At 41.0% G+C, this 15,274-nt stretch overlaps 1 protein-coding gene across 2 annotated transcripts in view; it reads left to right on the forward strand.

Moving 5' to 3' along the window:
* The first annotated feature begins 4,877 nt into the window (after nt 1-4,877).
* FAM91A1 (family with sequence similarity 91 member A1) overlaps nt 4,878-15,274 on the forward strand; it is a 28,233-nt gene continuing 17,836 nt past the window's right edge. The window contains exons 1-7 of one of the 2 annotated variants that reach the window (XM_032132808.1): nt 4,878-5,053; nt 6,808-6,892; nt 7,583-7,734; nt 8,527-8,584; nt 10,181-10,248; nt 11,466-11,579; nt 13,468-13,558. In XM_032132808.1, coding sequence (XP_031988699.1) covers nt 4,982-5,053; nt 6,808-6,892; nt 7,583-7,734; nt 8,527-8,584; nt 10,181-10,248; nt 11,466-11,579; nt 13,468-13,558 — 640 coding nt within the window. In that variant the 5' untranslated portion in view covers nt 4,878-4,981. Of the gene's footprint in view, nt 5,054-5,361; nt 6,512-6,807; nt 6,893-7,582; nt 7,735-8,526; nt 8,585-10,180; nt 10,249-11,465; nt 11,580-13,467; nt 13,559-15,274 lie in introns of those variants that run through there. The other variant, XM_032132819.1, reaches the window with a different exon arrangement.

Raw genomic sequence — 15,274 nt, forward strand, 5'->3', positions numbered from 1 at the left:
GGACCTCTGACAGCCACCCAAAGTACTCCTTTAGACCTTACACAAGATACCCAGAGAAAAATAAGAAACCAAAACAAATACACTTGAATTTATAGTAGTTCAGGGGGAAAAATCTACGTGATTCTGTAAAGCGAAAAAGAAAACCACTGTGTTATGGAGAAATTATTCTAGGTTTTAAATAGATCGATAGGTGCAAAGACCTTCCCATCATTCAAACACACTTAAAAGATCAGCTTTGATCATGGTGTTCAAACACAAGCAATGCAAAAATCAAATGTGAATATGAAAAAAATTGTTCAGAATTCAATGATTTGTAGTGACATACTATCTCAAATGCATCATCAAGGCCTTTAATGATCTGGGAGCTACTCACTTCTTTCAGGATATTTTTGTGAATAAAGCCATCCCAACCGATATCACAGAAAATACTATAGTTAGAGGGAAAGCAACTGCAGGGCTTCTCTGGAAACCAAGCATGAGATAAGGGGCACTCCTAAGCTCAAATACAGACTGGCATTCCTACTGCTTTCACTGGTTGTGAGTAAAATACAGCAATCCTGAAGGTGCAACTAAGGATTTAGAACAAGCACCTGATTGAGCCCTACTATACCATGCTGTGCACGTAAATGGTCTATCTAAACATGCAAGTAGGCTATCAGTAGGGAAACTATATGTTACTCTCACTGATCAATTTGGTTGACTTAGCTTATGTTCTGGGACTTTAAAAGTTTGTACAGTTAACAGGAGTTAAGGATTGTATGGTACTTTTTAGATTTGTAAATAACAGGACTGACACCCTGCAGAAGATCTGAGGACCATACTCCTATAGATGACATAACCCAGGCAATGACACAGGGGCAGTCTGAGAATTCAGAAAGGTGAAAAGGAGATGAAGTATTTTCCCAGGTAGGAAACACCATGCTGCAGCGTGGAACTGGACTGATAACACTGCTACTCTGGAGATCATTGCTGGCAACCCCCAAGCTAGTCTTTGTTCTAAAGGTAACCACAGAATTGTTTACAGCTGATGGGTCTTAACTGAGGCTAAATGGAAGAGGCAATGAAAATCTTCAGTCTACTGAAGTAAGCGAAATAGTGAAGCACCAAAGTGGTAACAGGTAAGAACTAAGTGAAACTGAGCTTTTTGCAGAGGGTATTTGTGGTAGCAGTGTGTCCTCATGGATGGGCAGTGGGATGGTGCTTTGTCTGTCTGCAAGAAGATGCAGAACTTCCCCTGGAGAAGGCACCTGGATTTCTGTGTGACAGAAACACAGCTTGTGGATTACATCAGAGTCAACAGAATGAATACCTTCACCAACCTTGACCATAGCATTGGCATGAGCTATGAAATGGCTTTTACAGTGGTAGTAGTGTTTGGCACTCCTGTTCAACTCTGCAAATCTCTGGTGAACCTGAGTGAGACTGAGAATTTTCAGAAAGAAAGACAGCACAAGAACTCTTAACAGTATTTAGAGATTTATTCAGATAAGTCAAAATGGGGGAACAAGGTTGACCAGAGACTGATGACGCACTATCAGGGACCAAGAGATTCTCAAAAGTTTACCAAGACATTCGCTAACAGGGATAAGCTGCCAGAATGACTGATGCTTTCATGTGTTCCCTTTAAAGAGGAATTTAAGGGCTTGAAAACTGGAGTGGAAGTCCTTAATAAAAAATTCAGCCAATCAACAAACTTGGCTAAAACCAGGCATTTACAATTAAATTGTCTCCAGTGTCCTTGAAGGAAGCCACTGGATATGCAAAAAACCACTATTTCTTAAGAAAAATTCCCTGGGAACTATTTAATCTTGAGATCTGATCAACAGCTGCCAATTTGAAAAAGCGGCTCAGGGGTGCTGCACAAATCAGTCATGAGAAAGAGACAAAAGTCATCTTGGAGAGCAAATGTTCTTCAAATGCTGGTGAAGGTGGCATGAGCTGGTCAGGCCAGCCAGGACCAGAAGCAATGTGAGTAGGGGATCTCAGTGCAGTTGCTCAGTTCAGAGGAGAGCTGTACCAATTCAGCTCAGCTTGCTCTTTCAGAGCACTGCATTTTACTGGCAGGTCCCCACCAGCCCATCAAGTTTGCTGAGCACACTGGAAATCAATTTCTGTGTCAAGAAATAGAGGAAGTGACTAGAGGATGCCAAAATGCTACTTCTGTTTTTAAACAAGGAGGAACTGGTTGAAAATCCAGAAATTGAAGGTAGTTTGTTTGAAAGTGTAATGGAGTTATCTCGTTGCAAGAAAAAAACCAAAAGACTTGCAGTAAGGAGAAAAGCAGACTTTAGAAAAGTCAGTTAACAAATAAGTAATGTCTTTTGAGCAGGTAATGAAGCAGAATGAAGGCTGCTGAGAATAACTGGAAGCAAATGTATTAAAACTCGAGAAGCAAATTTTCTCTATAGGAAGAAAAGACAGGAGGTGTAGTAAGAAAAATATTTATCAATTAGATTATTCCTGCCAGAAATTAATGCCTTTAAGTAAGCAGTCATGTACACCAACCTGACTAGGATTAAAAAAAAAAGAGAATAGTCATTATATATAGTCAGATACAAGTCTATTAAGCATCAAACTAGGAACAGAAATCTCTGAACCAGGGTTGATTTCATATGAGGTCAAGGAAAGTCATAAACAACTGGAGAAGGCTACACGTAGTGCCCATGTTCCAGGATAAATCTGCTCAATCTGCTCATTGTTGCAACTGCCTGAAGGGTCAGCTGGAGAAACTGTAAACTGCACAACATTATACTCATATCTATCTATCTATCTATCTATCTCCATCCTCAGGAGCAGAGCTGGGAGGGAGTGCATGTGGTTATAATGACAGCCTAAGGTTTGGAAAAAAAACTCAGCAGTGTGATCCTCCATACTCACTTTATTTTACATACATGATTTAAACCAATGTGATTATAACTTCAAAGACCTCCATTGAAGATGCAGGAGTTCAGACTGGTTTATCTGTGACCTTCATTTAGAAAGTGAATTTGAATCAATTGTCTGCAAATTCTCAAACTCATTAATAAACAGAACAATTTTTTTGTATGGTACCCTTTCTGGTATTAAATTAAAATCCTGTTAGACGTCAAGTACTTTCACTGTTCACTTCTAATCACAGGTCTGCTCAGTTACGCTGTCTTTTTGAAGATCTACTCTGTGTCAATAGTTTCTTTGTAATTTTCTTGCTTTTTCTTCTCTTTTGCCAGTCCTAAAACTGAAAAGTCTGAGGCAGATGATAGCAATATTATTATATAATACTAATTATGTTAACAGAATAGGAATACTACCTACATTACTATTATTCTGAGCATCTGAATTTTTAGCTTGTGGATTCTCACAAAATATTATTCAGGAACTGGTGCCTCTAACAAGAAAATTTACCTGAGAACCATCCAAGAAAAAAATTGTCCTGCCCTATTTAGAGGTGTGTCTTAATCACTAGCATCAAAAGCAAACAGTACCAGCCAACGACTTGTACCATCTGGTTTACGTGGCAATGGGCAAGGTAAACCACGTTTTTTATTAATGTCTTTTCATAGCTTATTTATAAACCATTGTGGGGTGTGACAGAAAAGGGCTCTTAAGAAACCCAGTGACTGGTGTTAAAAGAATTGAGGGATGAGGTCAGATTTGCAGGCTGTGACTGTTCCTGGACTGAATCCTGTCTGCGGTATGAGCAGGGAGGCCTTATCATAGATTCTGGAAGTCATGTGAGCTGCTCCTTACTGCGGGGAACTCTGTGTTGGTACTGTGGGGCATGTCCATGGGCTGAAATTTCGTGTCTCTGCAGGTACACATAAGTGGGATCCTGAACATGCCAGTGATACTGAAGGAGGGGGACTGGGTCTGTAGTTCTCTAAGGACTTACTCAAACATAGCAGAACACTGAGTTTCTTTCTGCTGCTGTTGGTCCCCTTTCAGCTGTCACCACTGCTCCAAGGTTATTAGTGGGCATGCAGGAAACACCCTTGAAAAATGAATGGCACGAGGGATCAGGACCTCACTTGTTTGTTTTCTTCTTATACATAAAATTATTCACTAAAATGTTTCATAGTGTTAAAAGTAGAGAGCCCTTCCCACATCAGTAATTCCCCAAGAGTAAGAAAATGCTTTGCACTGATTTCGACACAGGCAAAATTTTATCCTAAGATCCGGAGGGGTACCTGCTGCTGTTTTACTTGAAGCAGCGTCCTTGGTGACACTCTCCACCTGCTCGGGACGCCGGGCAGGGGGTACACACAGGATGGGATGCTGCTGGCACTCAGGGCTGCTGGCTCTCAGTCCTTGCTGTGCACACCGGGGCACACTCAGCTGGATAGCCCAGGGCCACGGCTCAACGCAATGATCTCCCTCATTCAGTCCGTTCCCTTCCACACTGGAACGGGCTGCCCAGGGAGGTGGTGGAGTCACCGTCCCTGAGGTGTTTAAAGAAAAACTGGATATGGCACTCCGTGCCATATTCTATTTGACACCGTGGCGTTCTGTCACAGGTTGGACTCGATGATCGTGGAGGTCTTTTCCAACCTAATTGATCCTGTGATTCCCTGCCGTGGAACACTCGTTTGTGCCCCTGCAGCCCTTGATCTGAGCAGCCACTCGCGTCTGTCCGGGTGTAACCTGATCTGCACTAGGAGGACACTGCTGTCAAACCGAACCAAGCAGGCAACAGAGGCATTTCAGGCTTGGCTCTGTTCCCGGTCAGTGTCAGCCGGCGGTCGGGGGCCGCAGCCAAGGTGAGCGATCGCCTTGCCGAGGCACCAGCGCCGCGGCCCAAGGCTCCCGTCCCCGCCGCGCCGAGCGCCCGCCCCGCCTGCGGAACTGCGTGCGCGGCGCTTCCGGGGCGGGCCGGGGCAGCGGCGCCGGCGGGAGGCGGCGGGCGGAGGGCAGGGCAGGGCAGTGCGGGGCGGCCCCGGGCCGCAGCGGCTCCTTCGCGGGCCGGAGCGCCTCCCGGCGGCGGGGCCCGCGGCTCGGCCTGCTCGCCATGAACATCGACGTGGAGTTCCACATCCGGCACAACTACCCCTGGGCCCGGCTGCCCGCCAGCGTCAGGCAGGTGCGGGCTGCCGGGCTCCCGGCCCGGGAAAGCGGCGGGGGAACACGGGGTACTCGGCCCTGCCTGCCCCGGCGCAAGGCTGGGGGGCCCACGGGGGCCGTGGGGTGCCGGCGAGGGGACGTGGGGTTCTCTGTGGGGACAGGGGGATATGGGGTGTGCACGGCCCCTCTGTGGGGAAAGGGCGGCTCTGTGTGCGTGGTGTCTCTGGGGAGAAGGGGATAGGAAAGCGGTCTGTGTTCTGTGTGTGAGAAGCGGGGAGTGTGGGGGTGTGTGGCGTCAGTGAGGAGAGGGGTGAATCGGGGTGCCTTGGGGTCCCAATGGCCAGAGGAAGATGTGGGGTCCTTGCTCAGCTTGTGCAAGTGTAAAACTGCTGAGTCGGGTGTCCCTTATGCCACCCGTGAGTGATGGGAGCCGGACCAGGGCAGGTGCCCTCGGAGGCTTGTGCAGCCCCGTGTTTCGGTAGCCAGAGAATTGCGTGCTGCAAGTGGCTCATGGAAAAGAAAACCTCATGAAATTTTGATTGCCTGGATTTAATGGGCGTGTGATAGCAGAGGGGAGGTATTGTGTGGAGTTGAGAGGAGGTTCTTGTTCCAAAGTCTTACACTGCTTTAAAGCAGATGCTGTCGAACAATTCCTGCTCTTGCACAGAGGAAGGGTGGAGAGGATGAGTAGTGGCTGCAGGCCACGAGTAATGTAGTTTCTTGAGTTTGAGATTCCAGGAGCAGTAAGAGGAGAATGAAGGATGATTTCTCTTTACCTGTCCAGCTGAGTGCCATATTGTTGTCTTTGTGATTCAGGATAGAAAATATACCAGTATTTATTGCATTATTTACTTTAGTGTAACTTCTGGAATACTGTTTTGTCTACTTTAGTGTTAGTATAGTCCTTAATATTTTTGTCCTTTGAGCAAATACTGGGCTCTCTCTTTGGGTATTTAATCAATTCCAGACCCTGTCTGTGATATCAGGTGTTGCTTTTCTGATACCTGATTCTGCAGTTTGTGTGCGACTTTCTCGTTTTTCCCATATATGCAGAAAAGTACTTTTTTTTAAAGGGATCTCTTAATACAAGCATCAGTGAAGGAACCAAGAGAGGGAAGAAAAAAAACAAACAACCCAGATCACTTGTTGCAGATATAAAAGAGTAATATGGGGAATATTGAAGGGACAGTTTTTGAAATAAGGCATCTGAAGCATGAACCAAAGTTCTCTTTTTATCGTCTTTCATGATAGTCAAGTAATGTGCTGTGCTTGTTCCTTAATCTTGTGATCTAGGATCACTTGATAGTTTTACTTCCGCAAAGCTGCAACTTGAGCTGTTCCACTTTTTTTTTTTTTCTTTGTGTGTGTTAAAAGTTTCTTAGGTACAGCAACTAAAGCTTCACCTAATTCACCATGCTTGGTTTGTGCTACACGAATTCTGAGTAATTTCTCAAGGCTGAAAGGCACTGAATGCTTGGTAAATGTTTGATTAATCATGTCTTTGATTTGAAAATCAGATGCTCCCTTTTTATCAGAGTGGTATTAGGAAAAAAAAATCTAAAAATGATTGCTTAAATATGCATCCTATGTAGAGACCTATTTAAAGGTATTTTGAACTCAGAGAGAGACTAAAGATATTGTCACTGTTCAACTGGGAGACTCCCTGAGCAATGACAACTGCCTGCACATGTTTCCTCGTAAGACACTTTGCAGTGGTTTAACTAAAAGGTGGGGGGTTGTGCAAGTCAGTTAAAAGGCCTTTATGTTTTCAAGGGTCTTGGAAACTCCCAGAGGGAATATGAAAGGCAAGTCGTACTCTACAGCATCCGCAATCAGTTGCGATACCGCAATAACTTAGGTGAGTAAAGAAGAAAAGTAACTTCTGATTCCTGCCCCAGTCTTCTGTGTGGAAGCTTGTCTTTACTGTAAAGCGGCAAAAACAAGAAGGTCCTTCCTTCTTTCCTTGAAAATAAATGCTTTTAAATAATAAAAGATCATGAAAAATCTTCGCTTCTGAGTCCATATGGCAACTTTTCTAGCAAAGCACTCTTGAAGGTTACTGCATTGGCAGGTGGAACTGAATTCCTACTGTAGTTCTGCTGCCATTTTTGAAGTAATTAAGAGATGTTAAGAGAGGATTTGACTAGTGAAGCCTGTCACTAGGTGAGATGCAGACAGTTACCCTGACTCACAGGAGCTTTTGGCTATGACTTGTTTGCAGATTTTCAATTTAGTTTACATTGACTGAATCTGTCTTCCCAAAGCAGATAATAATTTCACTAATTGAAAGGTAACTTTCTACAGCGTGCACGAGCTCTGTCTCAATGGGCCACTTCCTGGCAATCTTTTAGATAAATCTGCTCCTTAAAGTCTCTGAGGCGACTTGTATCATATGTAGTAATTCTTGGATGCTGAATTCCTTGCACCACTACTTTATTTTGCTTGTAGTTTTCTGCAATTGCCATTCTGCTATTTTTAATCCTTTGTTGTAACACTTTTTAAAAAAGTTGAATGTCATAGAACATTGTAACTTTTTCTCCCCTTGTAGTTAAGCATGTCAAGAAAGATGAACGTAAATATTATGAAGATCTGTTAAAATACAGTCGAGATCATCTCATGCTGTACCCATATCATTTGTCTGACATCATGGTAAAAGGTCTGAGGGTAACACCATTTTCCTATTACACAGGCATAATGGAGGTGAGTGCAGAACTGTGGTGGGAGGGTGTTGTTCTCTGTCTGGAGATGTCGGTAATGGCCCAGTAATGTGTACGAGGCAGTGTCAGGTAGTTTGTTTGGTTTTGTGTAGGCCTGCAAGGAAGGTTTCTGGAGAAGTGCTTTTACCTGCAGTGTTTTCTCTTCTGCCTCATTAACCTTTCAAGAGCTGGACTTTTGTCATGTGTTTCTGGGATGGGACTCGCTCTGAGACCAGACTCTCTCTTTTGATGTTTGACATTTGTGTCTTCACTTCAAATTGTAAAAGAAATACCTCATTTTAACCATACTGGAAACTTTTTGAGAAGCCTGAAGCAGATCTGTTTTTATGAGAACAAAGATGGTTCTGTTTTCTGTCAGCACTCTGGCAACCTTCTTTTGTTTTTGTTGGATATTTGAAGTGCTTTTATTTTATTTTGTGTACAGTGATTGCAGACATAATGGATTAGTTGTTTATTTATTCTGTTATTACTGTTGGCGATTCTGTGTGCTGGTTTGTTTTTGTGAAGAGAGATACAGGATTTTGTTTATTAGTCTTTCAGCCAACATTTTTCTTTACAAAACTTATATTAAACATAAGTCTCACTTTTTATGTGTTTAACTTCCTGTGTAATGATTAGTCAATAATTGTCAAGTTTGATAAGGGAACTGGCTTTTATAGATCTGTTTAAAATTAATTTCATTCTTAAAGTAAAAAGGACAGGCAGAATTTTGGACCTGCTTCTCTGAAACAATGACTTTCTTCTTGCAACTTACAAGTTTTATTTTCTTTTTAAGGATATAATGAACAGTGAAAAAAGCTATGATTCTTTACCCAACTTCACTGCTGCTGACTGTAAGTATTACCTAGATTAATTCCTGCTTTTAGTGAGTTACAAATAAGGAGCTTCTGAAAAAGGGTTTGGGGCATCTGTTTGCTTGAATATGAGCACGTGAATGAAGGTGTAAAAGCATTTAAATAGTGATTTTTAAACTTTATAAATAGTGATTTTTTTTTTAACACTTAAGGAGTGTGTCCTCTTCATACAGAGTTCTGTCTGTACAGGCAGGACTGGAATTGGGCTGGTTTGAGCACAGCTAGGCATGGTACAAAACCTTGCCTCTGTCCTTGCTTGTTGTGCGTTCCTGTTTGCCTGCACTTCCAGCTCGTGTACATCAGCAAACTGAGCTAGTGTGCTTTTTGGGGCATGCGTTGGGCAGAAGACTTCAGCAGGACACTGAGAGGCTGCTGACACTCCTGTGAATTGGCATCAATGTGGATTGAGGGATGATGTACCAGAGAAGAGAGGGGAGAGGCTCTGGTATTTTGTGACATATCAGATGTGCCAGATGTTTTATCTATTACACCACTCTTGGTATGGGATGGGGAGATTAGGAAAGCGACAACCTTGAACCTGGTATAGGAGAACTGAGTAAGATCAATAATGAGAAGTCTTACAGAGCAAAATGTAAACTGATGGCACCAGGAGGGTATTAATCAAACCAGCCACTGAACAGTTACCTATAGTAACACTTAATTTCTTGCCTTTGGTATACATTCATGCAGTTCTTTTTAAGGACAGTGTGTAGAGAGGTGAGGAGTAACCTGCAGCTGTTGAAAACAGTTGGTTTTGGTTTTAGAAGGATATTGTCAGTTAACTACTAGTTAGCCTCTGTGTAATTTTCACAGCAGGGAAACAGATGATGAAGAGCTTTCCTCAGCACAGTTTCGCTTGTTGGAAATCTAGTATTAGTCAGGAGTATGAAGAAGGGAAAGGCTTTCCTGTTTTTGTTTGATTTCTGCTCCCCCCCCCCCCCCAACAATTCTGTTAACTTACCACAGCTGCAGGTTAGTGACTGCAGTATAATTGACTTAAACTTCCTTAATTACATTTTTTCATAAATCTAGTGTTGAATTAGAAAGCTGCAGTTAAAGCTGAGACAGAATATGGTTTAAAACTAATGAATACTTTTCTACTATCTGTTCAGGGTCTTTAATGGTTGAAGGCTAGAGATTATAGAATTAAATTTTGATTCAGTTTAATTCAAGTGATTCTTGATTATCTTCCTTAGGAGATTAAGTGGCCCTTTGTGTCTAATTCTTAGAGTTCTAATCCAATGCATGGCATGGGCTTTGTTAGGGGAAAGAAAAACTATCATTATTAATCTGAAGTTGTTGATGGGAGTGTAGGAGAGAAGGGTTGGATTATTCCCTGCTACCCTGTGACTGGAGTGATAGGGGATTTCTTTTTTGTTGTTTTTTTTACGTAACCTGTACCCAGTGAATGAATGGGGATATGGAATGAATTTAGCTCCTCTAACTGTCCTTTAATTTTGGGTAAGAGTAACTAAAAAGGTTATTATAGAAGTAGGTCTGATTTTTTGAAGAATGTTTAATATATCTTCAGCTTAAACCTGTCTTAAGAGAAATAAAACCTTACTTATTTTTCAGGTCTAAGACTTCTTGGCATAGGAAGAAACCAGTATATTGATCTAATGAACGAATGTAGGTCTTCAAAAGTAAGTTTGTCTTTAATTTTCTCTCCCTTTCCCTTACCCTTCCCTCCCTCTCTCCCATATTATTTCATAGGAAATGCAGAATGGAATAATTTCCTGGCCCTGGTCAGTTTAATAGTGTGGCTAATTGAGTATGATGTAGTGTATTGTTAATTACATTACATTTCCTCATGTTAGTAAAGATCTTTTTAGTTTAAAATCAAAGTATAGTAAAGGCATATGTATTAATTACTACTTTTTCATTTTTATAAATCTTATATTTTTGGAGCTGTACTTTAGAATACCAGATAAATAATGTCTCCTGGCCACTATAAGCGGGGAATAATGATGCTGGTTCTGAAAGAATTTTTCCATGTTCCTATGTGTGCAGTTGAGATCACAGTTTATTGTGGAGCAGTCTTCCATCTAGGTGTAAATCCTTGCAGTGTGTAAGTTTGTCTCTAAGACAATGCTAATGAGTGCACAGACATCCTTGGATGTGAACAGCACACGTGGAAAATGTTGTGATGGCAGTTGATAGAAGCAGGGCCTTTAGTTTGCAACAGTTCCTTCCTTTCTTCAGGGAACTCAGAAGTGCTCTTGCAGTAGCTTCACAGTCCTTTAACTGAAAGTGAGCTTACCGAAATATGCACCTGATAGTGAACCAAAAAGTAATGGTTGTGCAATGGAAGAGAAACTGTTTAGGTCTGTAAATAAACAGTATCCTCCAGTTTTTCTTTCTTGGACTGACATTCACTGTATATTTTAGCACTGTGCTTATCGAGAAAGTTTTACTTTGTCCCTTTAAGTAAATGAAATATGTTCCTAAAATGTGTTTTTTGAAGTCACTGAACTTCTTTAGAATACCCTATTTCTATACTTGTGCTCTCTTACCTGTTCAAATTAAAAAATGTCACAAATTGTTTAAATTTGGACTTGATCCTAATACAGTGGAATAGTGTGGATTTTAATTAGCAACACTTAAAATATGGATGAGCTTATGGGAAGGTTTAACAATATCAGATGTAAATTTTATTTTTCCATTCTATTTCCATGTGATCTGAGAGAGGAAACTTCTGCTAAATGACAACACTAACAGTATAGTATGTGTGTCTCCAGTCTGTGAATATAATGTACTTAAAAATGGATGTTTATACAGATCAGTTTTTATAAAGGTAAATGAATATCTGTGCATGTGAAATGCTCTTTATTACTATCTCAAATGGACTGTACCACTGCAGAAATTTTTCAGAAGGAAAACTGCCCATGATCTGTTACCCGTGAAGCCTGTAGAGATCTCTATAGAAGCGTGGTGGGTCGTGCAGGCTGGTTACATCACTGAGGATGACATCAAGGTAGAGTAGTATGGATTGCATCTCTAAATCTGGGTGAATACTGATAGTCCATGAAAGCAGAGGCTTTCTTTTGTGTGAAATAGACAAAGATTATGTTAAAGATTTGCAGCAACTCTCTTATGGAAATAGAGATTGGAACTAAAGGAAATTGTGATGTTTTCTTTGTCATGTTCTGCCCTCTCTCCCCTTTGTACTTTCTGCACTATGTACAGTGTAGAGGTGGTTTTGCATTAATCAGTCTGTGGTAACTTATATGCACAGTCATATGTTTTGTAGGGAACAAGGAACAAAATAAGTTTTCTCAAATTTCATATTTAAGCCCTGACAGGTCAGTTTTGACTGAATCTTCAACTTCACTGTAGTTAGTATCAGAATTGACACTGTTGGGACTGCCCGAGGCAGCACAGCGTCCAGCTGCAGATGTCCTTGGCTTCTGCTGCTGCAGCCAGGGGTCAGCTGCAGCAAGCAGGGAAAGCTGTCAGCTGCAACAGGCAGGGGCTGGCTGCAGCTTGTAGGGAAAGCTGTCAGCTCCAGCAAGCAGGGAAAGCTGTCAGCTGCAGCAAGGAGTGTGCCCCAAACAAAGGTGGTGTAAATGCATCGTCAGAGGCAAAGGATCAGAGAGGGGTCTCTGTGTAGGTTCCAGCTGGTTTATTGCTGGTGGAAAATCCAGGGACAAAGACCAGGAAAAAGGGGAAAGCACAGCATTTTATACGGGGGTGGAACAAAGGGAAGAGCACATTTAAAAATTATTTTTATTATTTTTATTTTATTAGTTTATACAGATCAGTTTTTATAAAGGTAAATGAATATCTGTGCATGTGAAATGCTCTTTATTACTATCTCAAATGGACTGTACCACTGCAGAAATTTTCAGAAGGAAAACTGGTTGCAATGGGGATCGACTGAGGAGGAGGAGATAACAGGGATAATTTAGGGGAGGGAATTACATGAGTAGACCAATGGGGCATCGAAGAAGGGAGAACTTTCCAGAACTAATACATAAGCAACTCTTGGAAATACATAAACATAAACTTATACATAAAACTGGGTGGAGAACTCCTGAACCAATAAACTTAAAACATGTAAACTAAGAACCACTTGGAACATGGGAACTCACTAACCGTGGGGTGAGAATCAGACCTCTGTGTTCTGGAGGCCTGTCCAGCAGTCCTCTGAATGGTCTGCTGCAGTGGCCACTGCCACTTGCACTGCAGCACAGAATGGCAGTGGATTTGTTGCATATTTTCATTGTTTCTGTTCTTTTTGTCTGCTTAGTTTTTCATTGTTTGCACATAAAAAGCTTGTGAGATGACTTAATGTTTCATCTTCATTCAGCTTTCATTTCTCACAGGTGGTTTTTTTACAGTAATTTGATCTGGATTTATTTTCTTCTCTAGAAGTTTTTGTTTAGATTAGAACATATTTAAAGCAGTGATGGATTTTCTTTTTTGAAATATCTTAGGCTACTCATATTCTGACATCCCACCAACCCAGGGTAATTAACTTGAAGCTACTTTGATATTGTAATGGACCTCTTTCTAGAATGATTCCAGTTGTGTGGCTGAATACTCAGTTTGGAAGTTTTAAAGAGCAAATCTGTTATACTGTGGACTTCACTTGCCAAATTCTTGTGCAATAAATTTCCTTTCCTAGAGCATGCATAATTTCATGTGGGGACAAGCTAAAAAATTTGGAGACTTTTAACTGGAACTGCATTAAATTCTTCTGTGCAAATATTTTGGTTAGGAATGTGGGTTACTCCCTATACTTTTATATTACTTGTGACTGATTTGAGGCTTAAGTGTTTGGGAGTTTTTTGAATGATACTAAGTTGCATAGACTCATTTCTACAAGAAACTAATGTGATTTTTTTTTTCTTTTAACCTAGATTTGTACTACATCAGAGAAGTCTGCTATTGATAAGATAATTGATTCAGGTCCTCAACTTGCTGGTTCATTAGACTTCAATGTAGTTCACAGTAAGTTTTTAATGAGCATTTCTGATTTTAGATTTTGCTTAGGAAATTCTGAGAGGAGTGTCTGGAAACTAGGAATAAAGGCGATGTAAACAGCTGAGGCATAAAGGAGAGCTGGAGGAAAATATTCAAAAGCTTGTACAGACTGCAGTCTAGATCTTGTAAATTGTTTAATGGTGAACAATTAGCAGCTCTGTTATTATTCTGTAACTGTTTGAGTCAACAAATTCTTTTGTTAGAAACCTTCAGTAAAGATTGTGGGGGAAGAGAATGTAGATGAGAACAAGAGAAACTAAAATTAAAAATGTTAGAGTTGGTAATCCTGAGTAATTAAAGTGCACTTCTTGCTTTTCAAAGGAGAGTTTTTTAGCTTTTTCTACTATTTTAATACAATAAAATGCGGTTGTCTTGTTTCACAGAAATCTGCAGCTGTTACTGGCTTCTCATTTTAGCATAACAAGTAGTAGGTATAGGCAAATCAGGGAATGAAAATTCACCGACAAAATCGTCCTTGAAAAGTCTTGTCTGTAAGGGTTTGGCTTACTACAAGCACTCAAACCTGCCACTGTAGTTTTTAATAAGAAATTGAGGCAGAATTTCGTTGCCTGTTACTGAGAAGAACAAAACAATTAAAAAAGTGAAGTAGATGAAATTCATGCTCTTGAGGAGATCTGAAACAGTATAGGGCTTGATAAAATTTGAATTCCAAGACCACTTCACAATCCTTCTGTATAAATGGCCTGCTGTTGTTTGTGGAGAGTGTTACAGCTCAGGTTTAGTAGGTTTAGAAGGATCTAATGTGTGGAAAAAGAATGTGCAGACAATTAAAGTAATGAGACTGTGAGAAGGATCATATTTTCAGGGCAAAGAGGACTGCTGAGTCCAAACTATGCTGCAACCAGTACATTTCAGGTGTGTAGATAAGGTTGTATCAATTGTAAGAAATGAATCTTGAGGAGAGACAGTGTAGAGCACACTCAGCATGTTGATGATCTGTAATGTCATCCTGACCCATTAAAACTGTTTTGTTCATACACATCATTTTGCAAAGCTGAGTGTGTTACTGCCAGTGCTGAACAGTGAATCAGCGTGAATCCAAGTGAGTTGGTGGGTTAATGCAGACATTTTATTTAAGATCTGATTGAGGGTGGTAATTTAACTAAATATACTATAGATGTATAGGCTGAGGTGTAGGTGAGCCTACTGTAGGTGAGCTCTGTGTGTTCATGAAACATCCTGACAGTTCCACTTCAGGTTTTCAGTAGCACTTCACCTGAGGGCTGTTGGTAACTTCACCGGCACCATCGTGAATGTGGTGTAGATGGACTGATCTTGGGTAACACCAAAGGAACCATGGACAATAAATTTGGTTTACTTATGCTGTGCAGTTCAGCTTTATGCCTTGCCATTAAAGTATAGCTAATGTTCAAGAAACATTTAAACAATGCTTTCAGGCACATGGCGTGATTCTTGGGGTGTGCTGTGCAGAGCCAGGAGTTGGACTCCATGGTCGTGATGAGTCCCTTCCAGCTCAGAACATTATATGATCCCTGTTACAAACCTCAGACTCTAAAGATAACCATACTGTAATCTTTTTTCCATTTCTTAAAATCTTCTTACTGATTTATCTTTTCTGTCTGCAGTTGAGTTGAGATGGTTAGTGCTCAAATCAGTTTCAAGCCGGGGAAAGTGCAGTTTAAATGTTTACCATATTGTTGT

Source organism: Corvus moneduloides, chromosome 1 (assembly GCF_009650955.1).
Source record: "Corvus moneduloides isolate bCorMon1 chromosome 1, bCorMon1.pri, whole genome shotgun sequence".
Taxonomy (NCBI): Eukaryota; Metazoa; Chordata; class Aves; order Passeriformes; family Corvidae; genus Corvus; species Corvus moneduloides.